This window comes from Erpetoichthys calabaricus, chromosome 2, assembly GCF_900747795.2.
Source record: "Erpetoichthys calabaricus chromosome 2, fErpCal1.3, whole genome shotgun sequence".
NCBI classification, from domain to species: domain Eukaryota; kingdom Metazoa; phylum Chordata; class Cladistia; order Polypteriformes; family Polypteridae; genus Erpetoichthys; species Erpetoichthys calabaricus.
This window is the reverse complement of record NC_041395.2, coordinates 30,366,504-30,383,760: the sequence shown is the minus strand read 5'-3', so window position 1 is coordinate 30,383,760 and position 17,257 is coordinate 30,366,504. Positions and strand designations below refer to the sequence as shown.

The following is a 17,257-nucleotide window of genomic DNA, read 5'->3' as shown; positions in this document are numbered from 1 at the left end:
TCTCTGACTATTCCACTTCTTCTTTGCCATCCTCTTCCTCTGTATACTCTCCTGTATTTCCTCATTCCACCACCAGGTTTCCTTTTCCTCCTTCCTCTTTCCAGATGTCACGCCAAGCATCCTTCTTGCTGTCACCCTTACTACATCTGCTGTAGTTTCCCAGCTGTCTGGTAACTCTTCACTGCCAACCAGTGCCTGTCTCATCTCCTCCCTAAACTCAACCTTGCAGTCTTCCTTTTTCAACTTCCACCATTTGATCCTTGGCTCTGCCCACACTCTCTTCCTCGTCTTGATCTCCAGCATTATCCTACAGACCACCATCCTATGCTGCTTAACTACACTTTCCCCTGCCACCACTTTGCAGTCTTCAATCTCCTTCAGATCAACTCTTCTGCATAGGATTTAATCTACCTATGTGCATCTTCCTCCACTCTTGTACATAACCCTATGTTCCTCCCTCTTCTTAAAGTACATATTCACGACAGCCATATCCATCCTTTTGGCAAAATCCACTATCCTCTGACCTTCTTCATTCCTCTCCTTGACACCATACCTATCCATCACCTCCTCGTCTCCATTGTTCCCTTCACCAACATGCCCATTGAAATCTGCTCTAATCATCAGTTTCTGTCCTTTGGGAACACTTCATCACTTCATCACTTCATCCAACTCACTCCAAAAATCTTCGTTCTCATCCATTGCACACCCAACTTGCGGTGCATATGCACTAACAACATTGATCCTCACACCTCCAATTTCCAGCTTTATAATCATTACTCTGCCTGACACTCTTTTCATCTCCAGAACACTCGTGACATACTGTTCTTTCAGAATAACTCCTACCCCATTTCTCCTCCCATCCACACCATGATAGAACAATTTGAATCCACCTCCAATCCACCTGGCCTTACTCCCCTTCCATTTAGTCTCTTGCACGCACAATATATCAACCTTCCTTCTCTCCACCATATCTGCTAACTCTCTCCCCTTACCAGTCATACTGCCAACATTCAAAGTTCCTACTCTCAGTTTCACTCTCTTTACTTTCCTCCTCTCCTCCTGCCTCCGGACACGTCTCCCTCCTCTTCTTCTTCTTCTCCTTCTTCAGCCAACAGTAACCCAATTTCCACCAGCACCCTGTTGGCTAACAATACTGGTGGCGGTCATTGTTAACCCAGGGCTCAAGCGATCCAGTATGGAAATTTGTATTGTTGTCCGCATATTGATTTGGCAAAATTTTACACCGAATGCCCTTCCTCGCGTAACTCTCCCCATTTATCCGGGCTTGGGACCGGCACGAAGAATCACACTGGTTTGTACATCTCCTGTGCCTGGGTTTCTGCCTAATAAATAATAGCTATCAAAAATGCATGAAAATAGAAGCACTTACCACAAGGAATGTCTCTCCTGATCAGGGGTGCCTGAATAGCCTCCCTGCTTTCTTTGTTGATAGCAATAAAAGCTGTGTAAGGGGAGAGGACTCTGGCCTCTGAGCTCATCTCTACAATGTTTTTCTTCAGGTTTTCAATCCCACCACCTGTAAGTAATTGCTCTTCCTTTTTCTCTTCCATTTGGTTAATCAGTGATTTAGCAGCTAAACGGTGAGCTGTTAGTCTAAACACACAAACATACTTAACATGTCATTTTGGGCACATCTATAGAAAGTGAAGATTTAACACTGGCACCAGATAACAAATTAATCAAATCATATAAAACTGCCATTCAGCCAGGCACCAAACTCAAAGGATTCAAGTTTTAACGTAGATATCACAGAACAACTTTCTCAGTATGGATGACATATCCAATTCTTATACATATCTTGCCACAAAACATTAATTCCAGTAATGTTCATATATCTTGAAATAACCATACCTGCTATGCTTGGCACAATTAAGTGCAAAATGCATTTCTGTTTTATGTTCCATGTCACACAGACTATACTGCAGAGACACATGACCAACTGCAGTCTCATCAACCTGTAAAAAAATGGTAAGCTAATTTATAATATTGGATTTTTCCAGAATTAAACAAACATAAAGAAAAAGGTTATACATTAGTGTACAGTGATAGTATTGTGGAGCCTATACCAGTAGGTGTATATATAGTGTTGTACACAAAAAAGTAGCCTATGCATAGTAATGAGCCCCACCATGGAAAACTCTATCCAAATATTATATTTCTTATATGTTACTTACTCCATATGTTTTGTAGTGATGATCAAGAAAAAAATACACACACACATACATGCTGTATATACTGTGAAGGCTAGGGGCACCAGAGAGCCCCAAACACGACAACATGGACACAGTCCTGGATTCAAACAAATAGTTGTTTATTATTTAAATACCTCATAAAAAGCACCAAACCACAAGCACAAGATATCTCTCCTTCCTCTCTGTCTCACCACCGTACTGTTTTCCAGTCGAGTGTTGCCTTCCTTCTTCCCAGTTCTGACTAGCCAAGGTCCTTTTTATTGAGGACCTGGGAGTACGTCTAGTGCTAGGGCTTTGCCTGTTGGAAGCAAGTCCAAAATATTAGGGCACCTCTTGGCGGCACCTCCGGACCCCAGCAGGGCTGCACTACAGGACTACAATTCCCAGCACTCCCTGCAGGTGTTCGAATGGGTACCGATATCCAGGGCTGCTGACATTTAGTACACGGGGGGAGACATTTATGGGCATTCCATCCAGGTACGGACCCCAAATCAGTTCTAGCTTTCGCGGGTCCTTCCATTATTTTATACCGGCTAGTCACAAAGGTTTCTTTCCGTCCAGCTGGCCAGTTTAACTTTTGTTCCATCCTGGCTTCCCCTCCGTGTAAGTAAACCATGCCCCCTTTCCGGGCCGTGATGCCCGTTCTTCTCCTACAATATACTGTATTGTATATATATTGCACACACGCGAGATTAGGGGACAACTAAAGGGCCTGAATAGATGCAATTCCACGCCGAACCAGGGGGTGGAGAGGTGCGCTAATTCTCTCTCTCAATTCCTTACAGACCATTCTTGGGAAATCCCACCCGATTCTGGGGCAGCCAATGACGTCACTTCTGGTTCCGGTCTTGATTACATCACTTCCTCTGCAAGCATTTAAAAGCTGCCATCTTAAGACAATAGTCAGTTCTGTTTTAGACTTACTGTAGTTGTGTGAACATGTCTTTGCTTTTGGACAGACTTTGCAGCTGTGAAATATTATATGGGTGGCTGCCCCAAACCTTCCCAATGTCTCTTGGTCATTCTTGTTATAATATATATACATACATACACATATCCATGCATGCCAGAAGATCTCCTTATGCTCTCTGTCAAGGTATGTAATAACCTGCTGGAATGAGAGGGGGCGTTATTTGCTAATATTGTCTTTTCCTTATCTCCTTGTAGCAACAAAAACTTCCTAGTGAGGGTACTTGATTCTGCCCCTTCTGGTTCTCCATTGATACAAATCCCGGACTCCCAAACAGTGGTGTCAATTGACTCCTGGACAAGCCACTAGATGGAACTCTTCTTACAAAGTGACGTCTTAATTAAGAGTAGATTCTTTTGTTATTTTGGCCTGAGATACAAGGCAACCCTGCCAAAGATGGGCATCAGTTTTGTTTATTCCTGTCACATATTAAAGGAGACTACTTGGTTGATGCCCCAAAATACACATATATAATATGTATGTATTGTCACACACGAGCGATTAGGGAGCAGCTAAAGAACTCAACAAGCAGTGCAAAACCGCAAGGCAGGGGACGGCGACAGTGTACTAACCACTCTCTCTTTATTTCAACAGGAAAGACAAGAAAACACCACTGTGAATTCGTCTTTAATACCCTAACTAGAAGTCCGAGCAGCATCCGGGTTCCTTTATCCACTCCGGTCCTGCTTTGATGATGTCACTCCATCCCAAGATCCTCAGCGCCTCCTTTCCCAGCTTTCCCATTTCCGTTCCCACCTCATAAAATGTCCGTGCTTCACGTTAATCATTGTCTATTATACACTACTTGATGAATGACCATTGTTCTTGGAATTCATTGCTTTACAGTGTACGGGGACGGAATCCCCAACCCTTAAAGTTGTTTTCTGTGTTTTCTTTACAGTATATGTATATATATATATATATATATATATATATATATATATATATATATATATATATTATTTTTTTATATAAATAAGGGCTGTCAAACTACCGAAAAATAAGGTTTGAATATCAAAATTAAAAATAAGTAAATATTTTAATATTTTCAAACTTAGGATAACAATTCTGGGCTTTACATCTGCACTTGCACATGCTTTCTTTTGTACTTTGTTATAATAATAATAATAATAATAATAATACTATTGGCAGTGTCAGCTGCAGCTAGAGTAAATTCCAACTGCAAAAAACTCATGGCAGCACTTGGGAAAACTGTTATTTAAAAATAATAGACATCAAAACCCCAAGCAGTTCTACAACCTATAAAAGCGTAACATCTGCACTTGCACTACCATCTTGTGCAAGTGCTTGTCGGGACAGTGAGATATGAAGTCAAACACGAAAAGGAGATTTAATCCTTATGAGCCACATATGCTGGTACCATACTTCGCTACATTATTATTAAAATTTTTACTTTTATTTTTTTACTTGCAGTGAAGTTGCAAAGCATGAAGTTCTTATGAGAATGCTGCTTGGGTCCTGTTTGTTGTACTCAGCTGCTGTCCTGTGCTACAAACATATGGTGATGCACCTTGCTGCTGCATGGACAGGTGTTGGGGATGGAAATCAGGGTTGGGCGGGAGACCAGGGGAAAGCACTTTGTGTGAGGACACATTTCCAAAGGGGTACTAAATGACAGGGGCTGACAGATATGTGGCAGTGCTTTTGCGCCAAACAGGCAGAATAGTTGGAGATCAGGAGGAATACGGGTTAGTTAATAAGACGCTGACCAGGTGGGAATAGCAAGAGAAGAAAAAGAGCAGGCAAAATGCAGACAAGTCAAAGATGGACTTGGTTTACTATTTGGAAAGGCCAAATGGGCAGAGGCAGGGTACCATTTTATATTGTGGCAATCATAATAAAAAGCCAGTCAACAGATGTGGACAGAAAAGCAGCTCCTGTGTGGCTTATTCAATGAGATTGTCATAATATCAAGTCAGGGTCTGCACAATCCGTTTATGTTTTTTTCTCTTTTGCAGATGGAACAACGTTTTAATAAGAGTAGCCTGAATATTTCTAATTACACATCATCGTTTTAGGCATTATGCCTGCAGCCATGTATGACAAAGACATACTTATAACCTATAGTAATAATTTTAAACTACCAACTTAAAAATGATACAGGAGAAAGAGAGGCAAGTGAACTAACACAGCTGGCACAGGGCACAAGGCAGGAACAAACCATGGACAGGGTGCCAGTCCATCACAGGGTGAGCACACACACACGCCCCAACTGCACACAAGGGCCAAATTAATGTCGTCATCTACCTAATCTGCATTTCTTTGGACTGTGGGAGGAAATGGGGAGAAATGCAAACTCCACGCAGGGAGGACCTGGGACGCGAACCCCAGTCTCCTTACTGCGAGGCAGCAGCACTACCACTGTGCCACTGTGCTGCCCCTGGTGTTATTATGATTAGGTAATAAAATAACAGAATAATCGTACAGCTTAATAGATACAAAATGGACCGGCTATCATACACAAGGTATAAAACAGTAGTTATTAGAGTCTGGTCTCGTCTGTTGCGGGAGATGGACGTCTGAAGCTGAGCTCCGTTAGCAGCGGTGTTATTATTTCTTATTTTCCAGATGTATCCTGCATTTATCCAACCCATGGGTTCTATTACAGTATATGCAAGCATATATAAACATGGCCGGCAAGAAAGGGGGTCAGAAAGAAACGGAAAAGAAACTTAAAGTTACACCCAAGCCTAGACAGGCTAGTCCAAGTTCAAGTTCAAGGTACGGCCTATCAGAGACTGACCTGGAACAGACAGGCGAAAGCCCAGACTCCTCTGGACCACGGTCCACTGCATCGTCTCCAGTTGAGAGCGAAAATGGGAGCGAATGTGCAAGTGATGCAGATCACGAAAGCTCGCCAATTGGAGAAGATCACTTGAAACTGGAAAAGGCCTTGCAGTCCGCGCTTTCACCTACTCCTCTCGAGCCGGGAACGAGGCCGTAATAGAGCCTGCCGCCTCACCTGTGCACGAAAGCAGAAATGATCTGTCCGAACTGAAGGTGATAATAGCTGAGCTCAAGCAAGAGATAAAGAATGAAATAAAGAAAGAAATAAATAGTATGCTCAAGACAAATGAGAGGATAAGTGAGAAGACAAACGAGAAGACATGTGAGAAGCTGCGGCGGGAGCTGCAAGAGCTGCGGCAGGATAATAAAGGCTCGGAGAAATGCATATATAATTGCTTTGAGGCGGCCTTTAATTGTAAGCTAGAAAAAATTGAGGAGCACATTCAGGAAAACGCGTTTAAACTCAGCACATTTGCCGATCAGCTGGAGGATGTTAAGCAGAGATTCACGACTCGAATTGAAACAGCCGAAAATCTAGCATCCACCGCTGATGGAAAAGCAACAGCCACGAATTCCGAATGCAAAAAACTCGGAGACAGACTTGCTGCTCTGAAAGATGGATGCAGAAGGAATAATATTAGAATTGAAGGTAGAATATTAGAAGTGGAAGGTAGCAAAGCAGAGAATTCACTCGAGTTCTATATGCGCAAAGCATAGAATTATTCAACTAAAAATTATATATCGAGCTCATCTGTCTCGCTTAAAACTGTCCAAAATGTTTCCAGGCCAGGATCCAACCTGCGAGCGCTGCAACCAAGCTCCTGCCTCACTGGGTCACATGTTCTGGGCCTGCACCAAACTAACATCATTTTGGACAAAAATTTTTAAGTGCCTCTCAGACAGCCTTAGTATCACAATCCCTCCTAACCCACTAACAGCTGTGTTTGGTGTCCTTCCAGATGGACTTGAATTGGAGAAGGACAAACAAACGGTGATTGCATTCACTACACTCTTGGCACGCAGACTTATTTTGTTAAATTGGAAGAATCCTAATTCTCCTCTTATAAGTCAGTGGGAAACTGATGTTTTATATTATTTGAAATTGGAAAAAATCAAATTTTCAGTTAGAGGATCTGTACAAAATTTTTTCAAAACTTGGCAGGATTTAATCAATATTATTTTAGAATAAGAGAATTAACTATTATTGTATTTAACTCCCTTTTCCATCTCTTATTTATATAGATATTTACTTCTCCCCTTCTTTTGTCTAATGTTGCCTTATTAAAAAGCTTAAAGAAATTTTCCTTTAGCTAAGCTCTCCTTCTCAGGGATGGGGTTTGATTTGTTTTCAAATTTGTTGGGTTATAAATGGATCTGTTTGTATGGAATGATTACAATGAAAATTAATAAAATAAAAATATAAAAAAAAAAAAAGAATTGAAGGTCTACCTGAGAATCGCGAAAATCCAAACCCAGTGAAATTCGTAGCTGAACTATTCTCCAAAATAATTGGAGAGAACTTTAAATCAGACACCGAGATAGCTGCAGCTTATCGCATATGGGGATTGAACAACTCTAAGCATAGGACTTTTTGCGCTTCGACAAGTTACAATTAAAGTTAAATTTAATGTCACTTCTCAGACAGAAACAAGAGATTATGTTTGAAAATAACTTAATTTGTATTTTCCCTGACTTCTCACCTAAGGAATCCATTCCTGGACGGGTTTACCCATTTCCAGGAATTCGGGAATCCCGCATGTCATTCCCGGGAATCCCAGGCTCCCAGGGATGACACAGTGCACAGGCATCTCACATGTGAATGGTTTTAGAACGAACGACACTTATTTTTAATAAAACTACCATAATATGTTGACACAAATAAAAGACTAACGTTATCTACAAGCAGTTCATGATGTCATACAAGTACATGTATCTTTAGTTGTGGTAGTAAGAGCGTAGAAAGCACAACGTGTCCAGCATGCGGTCGTCCAGGTGAGAGCGCACCTTCGTGCAGAGTACGCCAGCCGCTGAGAAAACACGCTCTGCCTCCACTGAAGTAGGTGGCACAGTCATTAGATACTGATACACTTGTTCTAAACAATGCCCGCGCTTGCCGTTGCTCTGAAATACCGCCATTTCAGCTTTTACTGATGCATCCAGTTTCTTGTCATCATTCTATGATGGCAAGTTTCTTGGCACAGATAATGCGGATGCAACAGACTGACGCATTGCAATTTCAAGTTGCTGTTCAAAGCTGTCAACAGCACAGACGTCAATGAACTCTGCCCCGTCCCGGCATTCGTGAACTGTAGAGTGCAGACACCTCCCAGTCCACTGTGCTCAGTTTTAATGGGAGTCGGGAGACTGACTGCTTCTGGTCTGTTGTTGAATGAATTAACACTAGAATTACCAGAGTATACGAAAAAACTCGTAGATCCGGCCCACCTTAAAACCGTTCTCACCTCTCTTTTGGCTTCTAAATGTGCCGATTAAGACGGGCAGCAAGTAGCCGGCTATTCCATCCCCCACCGTCGCAGAACATTCACTAAGTTTTCCCAGCTCATGCCTTGTTTGATTATCTGGGAGTGACTGAACTGCTGGAGTTTTAGAATGGAAATAATAGATTGTTATTTGGAATACGCGCATTTCATGCGTGTTCCAATTCTACAGTAATAGATAGATAGATAGATAGATAGATAGATAGATAGATAGATAGATAGATAGATAGATAGATAGATAGATAGATAGATAGATAGATAGATAGATAGATAGATAGATAGATAGATAGATAGATAGACACACACACACTTTATTAATCCCAAGGGGAAATTCACATACTGCACCAGCAGCATACTGATACAAAAAACTATATTAAAGAGTAATAAAAATGCAGGTAAAAACAGACAATAACTTTGTATAATGTTAACGTTTACCCCCCTGGGTGGAATTGAACAGTCACATAGTTTCCGTGGCTTAACGCTAAGATTTGCTGACTTGGAGCACAGCGACCCTACTGTGCTACAGAGACACGAGTGGTTTTTTTTTCCTCAAACGGACATAAAATTTATAAATTGGTATGCACTGTAAATCGTGAAGTTTAAAATGTTGATCGCGGTTATGTCTGTTGATTAATTCATGCTTTTTACTTAGAGTCAGAACAGCAGCTTGTTCAGCTTATTCAGCTTCTGATTTGACTCAAACAGCGCCAGTATAACTTCACACCCAACCTGATGCTGTTCGTTTTTAAATAATATTGCATTACTTCGACAATGTTTTCTGATTGATACTATTTGCGTCATAAAATGATTTCTTTAAAACGTCACATATATTTGTCTCTTTCTTTTTTTAAAATGTGCGTTGTAGCACACAGCAACTGGCCACCTGCATGTTCTTGCGCACACTGAATAAGACAGCGCTATATGCAATCATCAGATTCAAATGTTAACAGTTATATAGCACGGAATGGAAATCAGCAGTTCTTATCAACTGCCTACTATAACTTGCTTTCTTTTTTCTTCGGTTATAGTCTTGAATAAAAGTGCACTTGTTTTGTTATACTTTTACATCAACATATGTTCCTGTATTTGAGCTACATGGGCATGCTCAAAAAATACACGTATAATGCCAAGAAAAGTACATGCAGACACTTCATTTCGCAAGCATTGGTACGACGATGCAGTCACATGTACACTGCAGAGCTATAGCGCGTCTTTATGTGAAAACAGCAGTGACAGATGGGGAGTGTCTGATGATTGCATATAGCGCTGAAGTTACTGCTCTTTACTATGCTTTCCTCTGCATGTCCTGGAGTACAAAAGAAACAGCATACAGCAACATGTGGAGACTGGCAAGATTATGGGAAAAAAAACACGTGGTTGTATGTATCGTGATACACTGCAGAGCTATAGCGCGTCTTTATGTGAAAAGAGTAGTGTCACGTGGGGGGAGGGGGGGTGGTAGGGAAGGATCCTGAACACGACAGAGAATGAAAAGTGAATTAAAAAAAAAAAACAACAAAGCCAACCATTGCAAATATCATAAATTACACCGGCTGTTACAGACTGAAATCAAATGTATCTGTTTATTCTAAAATTGTAAAAATAAGAACAATTCACTTCTCAAAAGGGAGTCATGCAGGATCGAACTCATGACCTTTTGATTGCTAGTCAGCAACTGATACTGTTGCACCACTGTGAAAGTCATAGTAAATGAGTGTCGATGTCACACATTAAGGTGGCTTTTTTTGGTGGTGGCTTTTTTTTTTGTACCTTTTGTGAAAGTGTTTCTTTCACATTTCGACTTCAGGCTTCATACATTATATAGTTTATACCTACATTTTGTCATTTGTTACTAGAATATAATAAACGTTTCTGTTTTAAAAATGTGTTTACACAGATTATTGTAGAAACGAAACACACATGAAATGCGTGTGTTCCAAATAACGATTTATTATTTCCACTCTAAAACTCCACTTCACTCCCAGATAATCAATCAAGGCATGAGCTGGGAGAAGTTCGTACATGTTCTAAGTCGGTGGGGGGATGGAATAGCCGGCTGCTTGCAGCATGTCTTTATCAGTACATTTAGATGACAAAAGACGCTGGCGGAGAGGTGAGAATGGTTTTAAGAAGCGATTTATGGTGGGCCGGATCTAAGAGTTTTTTCGTAGCCTCTGGTAATTCTAGTGTTAATGAGCAAAACACTACACCGTGGGCCAAAAAACCGTGCCACTTAATTATTTTCAACTATAACTTATTTCTTGATCGATTTTTACACTTTTACACGCTATATATGCGAGCTTGGCCATTTCCTGTTTTTCCGGGAATTACAGCAATTTCATTCCCAGGAATGCGGAGAATGGATTCCCTATTCTCACCCCCAACAGCTACTAAGCGTGCATGCTTCTATAACATTAAACAGCGCTTACGAAAAGCCGATATCAGATACAGCCTCTTGTATCCTGCCAAACTGAAAGTGGAGATTCAAGGCAAACATTACATATTTACCAGCAGAGAGGAAGCAGATAAAGAGTTAAGAAAGATGATCCTGACACTCCCCTGAAATAAGACCATGAATCGCACCCTGTCATGGCATCGTAAAGAAGATATCACCAACTGTCTGATCCACATGCAATGACATTGGTACCATAATTATACATCCTTTTCCCTTCTCGGTCACTATTTGTTTTTATTTTAATTACAGTTATACACGTTTATGTATGTATGTGTAGAAGAAATTAAATTAGTAACCCTTTTCTTTCTTTTTTTTTACTATTCTAAAGGAGACTGTTTAACATTATTCCCTGGGTTTACTATCTTAACATTTCAAGAATGTTGAAGATTTTCTTTTTTTTTTCTTTTCTTTATATTTTATGCTTATAGTATTTAGACTGTATTGGCAATAGCTATCTCTATTTTATTTCACATACACCGCTGCTGGGGGTTTGTTTAGTTTTGGACGTGCTCTGTCTCTAGGTATGTCAGAGGACTAGGACTTTGTGAAGTGTGGTTCAGCCTCACGTGGGGAGGCAAAGCGGGGTGGGGGGATTAGGGAGGGAGAGAAAGAGAGCAAGGTATCTCTAATCTATTCTTTTAATCCTTATAATTATAATTACCAGCGTAACAGCAGACTGCATGGCAATAACCCCCGGGAAAATTTGAAATTAAGGTCAAAGCAGTCTCACTTTTGCTTAAGACTACAAAATGACATCAAAAATTCAGAATCAATGTCTCCAAGACGGGACAGTTCATTTTGTGAGATGGAATGTGAAAGGCCTGATCACAAATTAAAAATAAAGTATTCTCTCACCTAACAAGTCTAAATGCTAAAATAGTATTTTTACAGGAGACCCACTTATTAAGCAAGGATCAGTTCTGGCTGCAAAAAGACTGGACAGGCCAAATGTTCCATTCCAGCTTTACAAAAAAAACTAGAGGTGTGGGAATTCTCATACATAGAACAGTCTCATTTGTGGTATCAGATGTGGTATCTAGTAATTTAGTTGTATCTGGCCCCTTACCAAGATTATATAGAGGGGATGTGATTTATAGCAGATTGCATTCCCTTCACTGCTGGCTAGAAACCTGGTGTGCAAATAAAAGCATAGCGTTTGTGAACAATTGGGATGATTTTTGGGAAAGGCCTGGATTTTTCAAAAGAGATGGTCTTCATCTTAACTGGAGGGGATCTTATGTATTATCCCAAAATATGGCAGCAAAACTGCCTGGTTGACTGATTAGAGCGCCATCCAGGCTGCAGTCATATGATCTTAAATCACAGGCTGTTGTTTATCCCACCTGTTACTATCCTGAAACTGTTACCCAAAATCACTGTCGTGGGGCATCTAGTAAATGTAGTCTTGATACAAACCTTAAATTAATTGATGACCAAAAAATAAGGTGTATAATTAGACCAAGAGATAAAACCAGACTCTCCACCAGGGGCATCTGTAATAGAAATTTACTTCAAATTAAAACAAAAAATATATCACCAGTTCAGAAAGAACCATGCAGTTTTAAATGCTGCTTATTGAACATTCGCTCTCTTGGCACTAAAGCTGTTTTGGTAAATGATATTATATTAAGTACAAAATCTGATCTGTGTCTTCTCACTGAAACCTGTCTTAGTAAATGTGACACTGTCCCCCTAGCTGAGGCGTCACCAGATGGCTACTCATTCCTTCATAAGTCTAGAGATTTTGGTCGAGGAGGAGGCCTTGGAATAATTCATTGTAACAAAATGCAAATCACTTCTAAAAAGTTAGGCAACTTTACATCCTTTGAGACGTTCATTTTAAATATTAAAACAGATTCCAACACAATTATAGTGCTAGTCTACAGACCACCAGGGCCGTATTCATTGTTCATGGCTGAATATAGCAACCTTTTATCTGATTTGGCTATAAATTATGATCACGTAGTACTGATGGGGGATTTTAATGTACATATTGATGTGGAAACTGACACTTTTAGCAAATGTTTAACTTATTTGTTAAATTCAGTAGGATTTTGTCAGATAATAATAATAATAATAATTCATTACATTTATATAGCGCTTTTCTCAATTGTCAAAGGTCCAACTCATAATTATAAACACACATTAAATTTAATTATAACTTACAAAGTTGAAATTCGGGCGGCACAGTGGCGCAGTGGGTAGCGCTGCTGCCTCGCAGTTGGGAGACCTGGGGACCTGGGTTCACTTCCCGGGTCCTCCCTGCGTGGAGTTTGCATGTTGTCTGCGTGGGTTTCCTCCGGGCGCTCTGGTTTCCTCCCACAGTCCAAAGACATGCAGGTTAGGTGGATTGGCGATTCTAAATTGGCCCTAGTGTGTGCTTGGTGTTTGTGTGTGTGTCCTGCAGTGGGTTGGCACCCTGCCCGGGATTGGTTCCTGCCTTGTGCCCTGTGTTGGCTGGGATTGGCTCCAGCAGATCCCCGTGACCCTGTGTTCGGATTCAACGGGTTGTAAAATGGATGGATGGAGAAGTTGAAATTCAAAATTTAAATATCACTCCATTAAATGAAGTTATTTCTGATCACTACTTAATTACATTTGATTTAGTCCTGCCCTTGTCAACACACTCCCAGATTAAAATAAAGACAGTGCGACATCTGGATTGTAATTCTGCTTCAAAATTTATAGATACTTTGAGTAAGTCGATTGTAATTGTGGAAAACCATTTAGATCAGTTAACATCAAATGTAAACGTGGAAAACAATTTAGATCAGCTAACATCACATAATGTAACGTTGATAGATGCTCTGGACACAGTGGCTCCCCTTAAAACAAAAGTGATCAAAGCACATAGAAACTCTCCCTGGTTTAATGAAAACACTCGAGCTCTTAAATTAGAGTGTCAAAAACGGGAGCGCAGATGGAGAACAACAAAGCTACATGTCTTTCAAATTGCATGGACAGAGAGTGTTAATAAATATAAAAAAGCCCTCTTTAAAGCTCGCTCAGAATACTATTCTACAATAATAGATAGCAATAATAAAAATCCTCGGGTACTGTTTAGAACAGTGGCTAAATTAACAAATGGAAATTCAGATCAACAGTGCAAAATACCAACAGATATTAGCAGTACAGACTTTATGAACTTCTTCAATGAGAAAATAAAAAATATAAGATCCCAGATCTCTGCATCACAGTACAAACCAAATACTAGCTTAGCAGACCCTGTCTCACATTGCATTCAGCACTTTAGTAATTTTATTCCTGTAACTGATGAGGAAGTCTTAACTTTAATTTCTAAAATGAAGCCCACTACTTGTTCCCTAGATCCAATGCCAACAAAACTAGTAAAAAGTGCAAAGGATGTTCTTGCAGCTCCTATTCTATACATTATCAGTAGTTCATTATTGCATGGCACAGTACCTGATACACTAAAAGTGATAGTCATTAAACCATTACTTAAAAAGTCAGACCTAGACCCACACAAACTAAATAATTATAGGCCTATTTCAAATCTACTGTTTCTCTCTAAAATACTAGAAAAAGTAGTCGCCAATCAGCTTCAGTCACACCTTACACATTACAATTTATTTGAGAAATTCCAGTCTGGTTTTTGCACTGGTCATAGTACAGAAACGGCGGGTTGTAAACGACATTCTGATATCCTCTGATGAAGGAAACTCCACTGTAATTATGTTGTTGGACTTAAGTGCAGCATTTGACACCATCGACCGTTTTATTTTACTGCACAGGCTAGAAAATTATGTTGGGCTTACAGGCACTGTGCTCGATTGGTTTAGTTCTTATTTATCAAATCAATTCCAATATGTACAGAAATGTGCTGACAGTACTCCATCATTATACACAGAAGTTCAATATGGTGTCCCGCAGGGCTCAGTACTGGGACCTTTACTGTTTTCACTTTACATGCTTCCACTGGAATCTATCATTAGGAAACATAATGTTAATTTTCACTCGTATGCAGATGACACCCAGTTATACCTTTCATTTAAATCAAATGAAGTGTCTCCGATGTTGTCTTTAATTAGTTGTGTTAGCGAATTAAAGGAGTGGATGAATGAGAACTACTTGTCTTTAAATACAGATAAAACAGATGTTAATTGTTGGAGGAAATGACGCTGATCATAACAATATTTTGTCATCATTTAACTCAGTTGGAATCCCAATTAATTTTACTGAATCTGCCCGCAATCTAGGAGTTATCTTTGACTCAAGCATGTCATTTAAAGCGCATATTACAAAGTTGTCCAAAACATGTTTCTTCCATCTTAAAAATGTTAGGAAATTAAGGCGCTTTCTAAATAAACAGGATTCTGAGAAATTAATTCATACATTTATCTCTAGTAGGATTGACTACTGCAATGCAATGTTCACTGGATGTTCAAACTGTTCTCTATACAGCCTCCAGTTAATCCAAAATGCGGCTGCAAGAATTATTACAAGAACAAGAAAATACGAACACATAACTCCAGTTCTTAAATCCTTACACTGGCTCCCGGTTAAGTTTAGGGCAGATTTAAAAATCCTCCTTTTAACATATAAAGCATTAAATGGCCAAGGTCCGGCTTACTTGTCTGAACTTATCATGACTTACAAACCAGAGCGCACATTAAGATCTCAGGATGCCGGTCTGCTTATGGTTCCAAGGATTAATAAAATAACAATGGGAGGTCGAGCTTTTAGTTACAGGTCCCCTAAACTATGGAATGGTCTGCCTGCTACTATAAGAGATGCCCCTTCGGTCTCAACTTTTAAATCCTGGCTGAAGACTCGCTACTTCAGCTTAGCATATCCTGACTAGAGCTGCTGATTAACTGTACAGACTGCCTCTCTGTTGTTAGTCATTAGCACTAAAACATAAGTAAAATGATAGTTATAATTGGTTACTAACCCTCACCTATTCTGTTTCTCCTCTCGGTACTCAAAATGTGGCACTTAGTGCCACGGCCCACCTGCCAAGTTGTTTTGCCTGCTTAAGGTAAAGTCATCCCTGATGGAGGATCGCAGGAATCGTGTTGGGGCAGAGTGGTGGCTCTGAGGCTAAGGATCTGCGCTGGTATCCCGAAGGTTGCCGGTTCGAATCCCCGTCAGTGCCAAAAGAGATCCTACTCTGCTGGGCCCTTGAGCAAGGCCCTTAACCTGTAATTGCTCCAGGGGGCGCTGTACAATGGCTGACCCTGCACTCTGACCCCAAGGGGGTATGCGAAAAAAAACTAACAAACACTGTTGTAAGTCGCTCTGGATAAGAGCGTCTGCTAAATGATGTAAATGTAATGTAAAATGTAAGAAAGAGGGGTCCTTTCATCGGATTGGCTGGCCCAACACTGTTTCAGCCATGGAATGGCCAAATGGGGGAGGCAGCATGAAGGATGAGGTCTCCTGGATTCTAAAAATATCCAAATCTTATTATGTGTTATCATCTACTGTTAAATTCTGCTCCGTACTTCTAAAATTTTTATTTTTTTTTTTACTTCTAAAAAATTTTTTTTTTATTTTTTATTGAAGATTTGTTCTGTTCTGTGTATTGTATTGTATTGTATTGACCCCCTTCTTTTGACACCCACTGCACGCCCAACCTACCTGGAAAGGGGTCTCTCTTTGAACTGCCTTTCCCAAGGTTTCTTCCATTTTTCCCTACAAGGTTTTTTTTTTTGGAAGTTTTTCCTTGTCCTCTTAGAGAGTCAAGGCTGGGGGGCTGTCAAGAGGCAGGGTCTGTTAAAGCCCATTGCAGCACTTCTTGTGTGATTTTGGGCTATACAAAAATAAACTGTATTGTATTGTATCTGATCCTGAAGGGAGATGCATCATTGTTATGGGTAACTTATTTAGTTGTAAAGTGATTTTGATAAATATTTATGCACCCAATATGTACGATAGGGAATTCATCCAAAATGTATTTGCATCCATTCCCAATGTGAATACTCATAAAATTATAATGGCTGGGGACTGTAATTCTGTTTTAAATCCACTCTTAGATAGGTCTCCTGCCACAGGGGTGATGACATCTAACACTGCAAAGACAATTACACAGTTTGTAACTGACCACAACATATCAGACACCTGGAGATTTCTAAACCCAAATTCAAGAACATATTCCTTCTACTCACCAGAGCATCATTGCTACTCAAGAATTGATTATTTTTTTGTAGATAACCATTTCTTGCCTACGATTAAATCCTGCAAGTATGATGCTATTGTGATTTCCGACCATGCCCCTCTGATTCTGGAGATAAAATCATTATGCCCCACATACTCATCTCGCAGATGGCGTCTTAACCCACTTTTATTAGCA

At 40.1% G+C, this 17,257-nt stretch overlaps 1 protein-coding gene across 22 annotated transcripts in view; it reads right to left on the bottom strand.

Moving 5' to 3' along the window:
• The window catches only part of LOC114645722 (von Willebrand factor A domain-containing protein 5A-like), a 168,839-nt gene that overhangs the window by 90,231 nt on the left and 61,351 nt on the right, over nt 1–17,257 (bottom strand). For all 22 annotated transcript variants that reach the window (XM_051923102.1, XM_051923103.1, XM_051923104.1 and 19 more), the window contains exons 13-14: nt 1,873–1,976; nt 1,391–1,614 (exon numbers count right to left, since the gene is read on the bottom strand). In XM_051923102.1, coding sequence (XP_051779062.1) covers nt 1,391–1,614; nt 1,873–1,976 — 328 coding nt within the window. The remainder of the gene's footprint in view (nt 1–1,390; nt 1,615–1,872; nt 1,977–17,257) is intronic.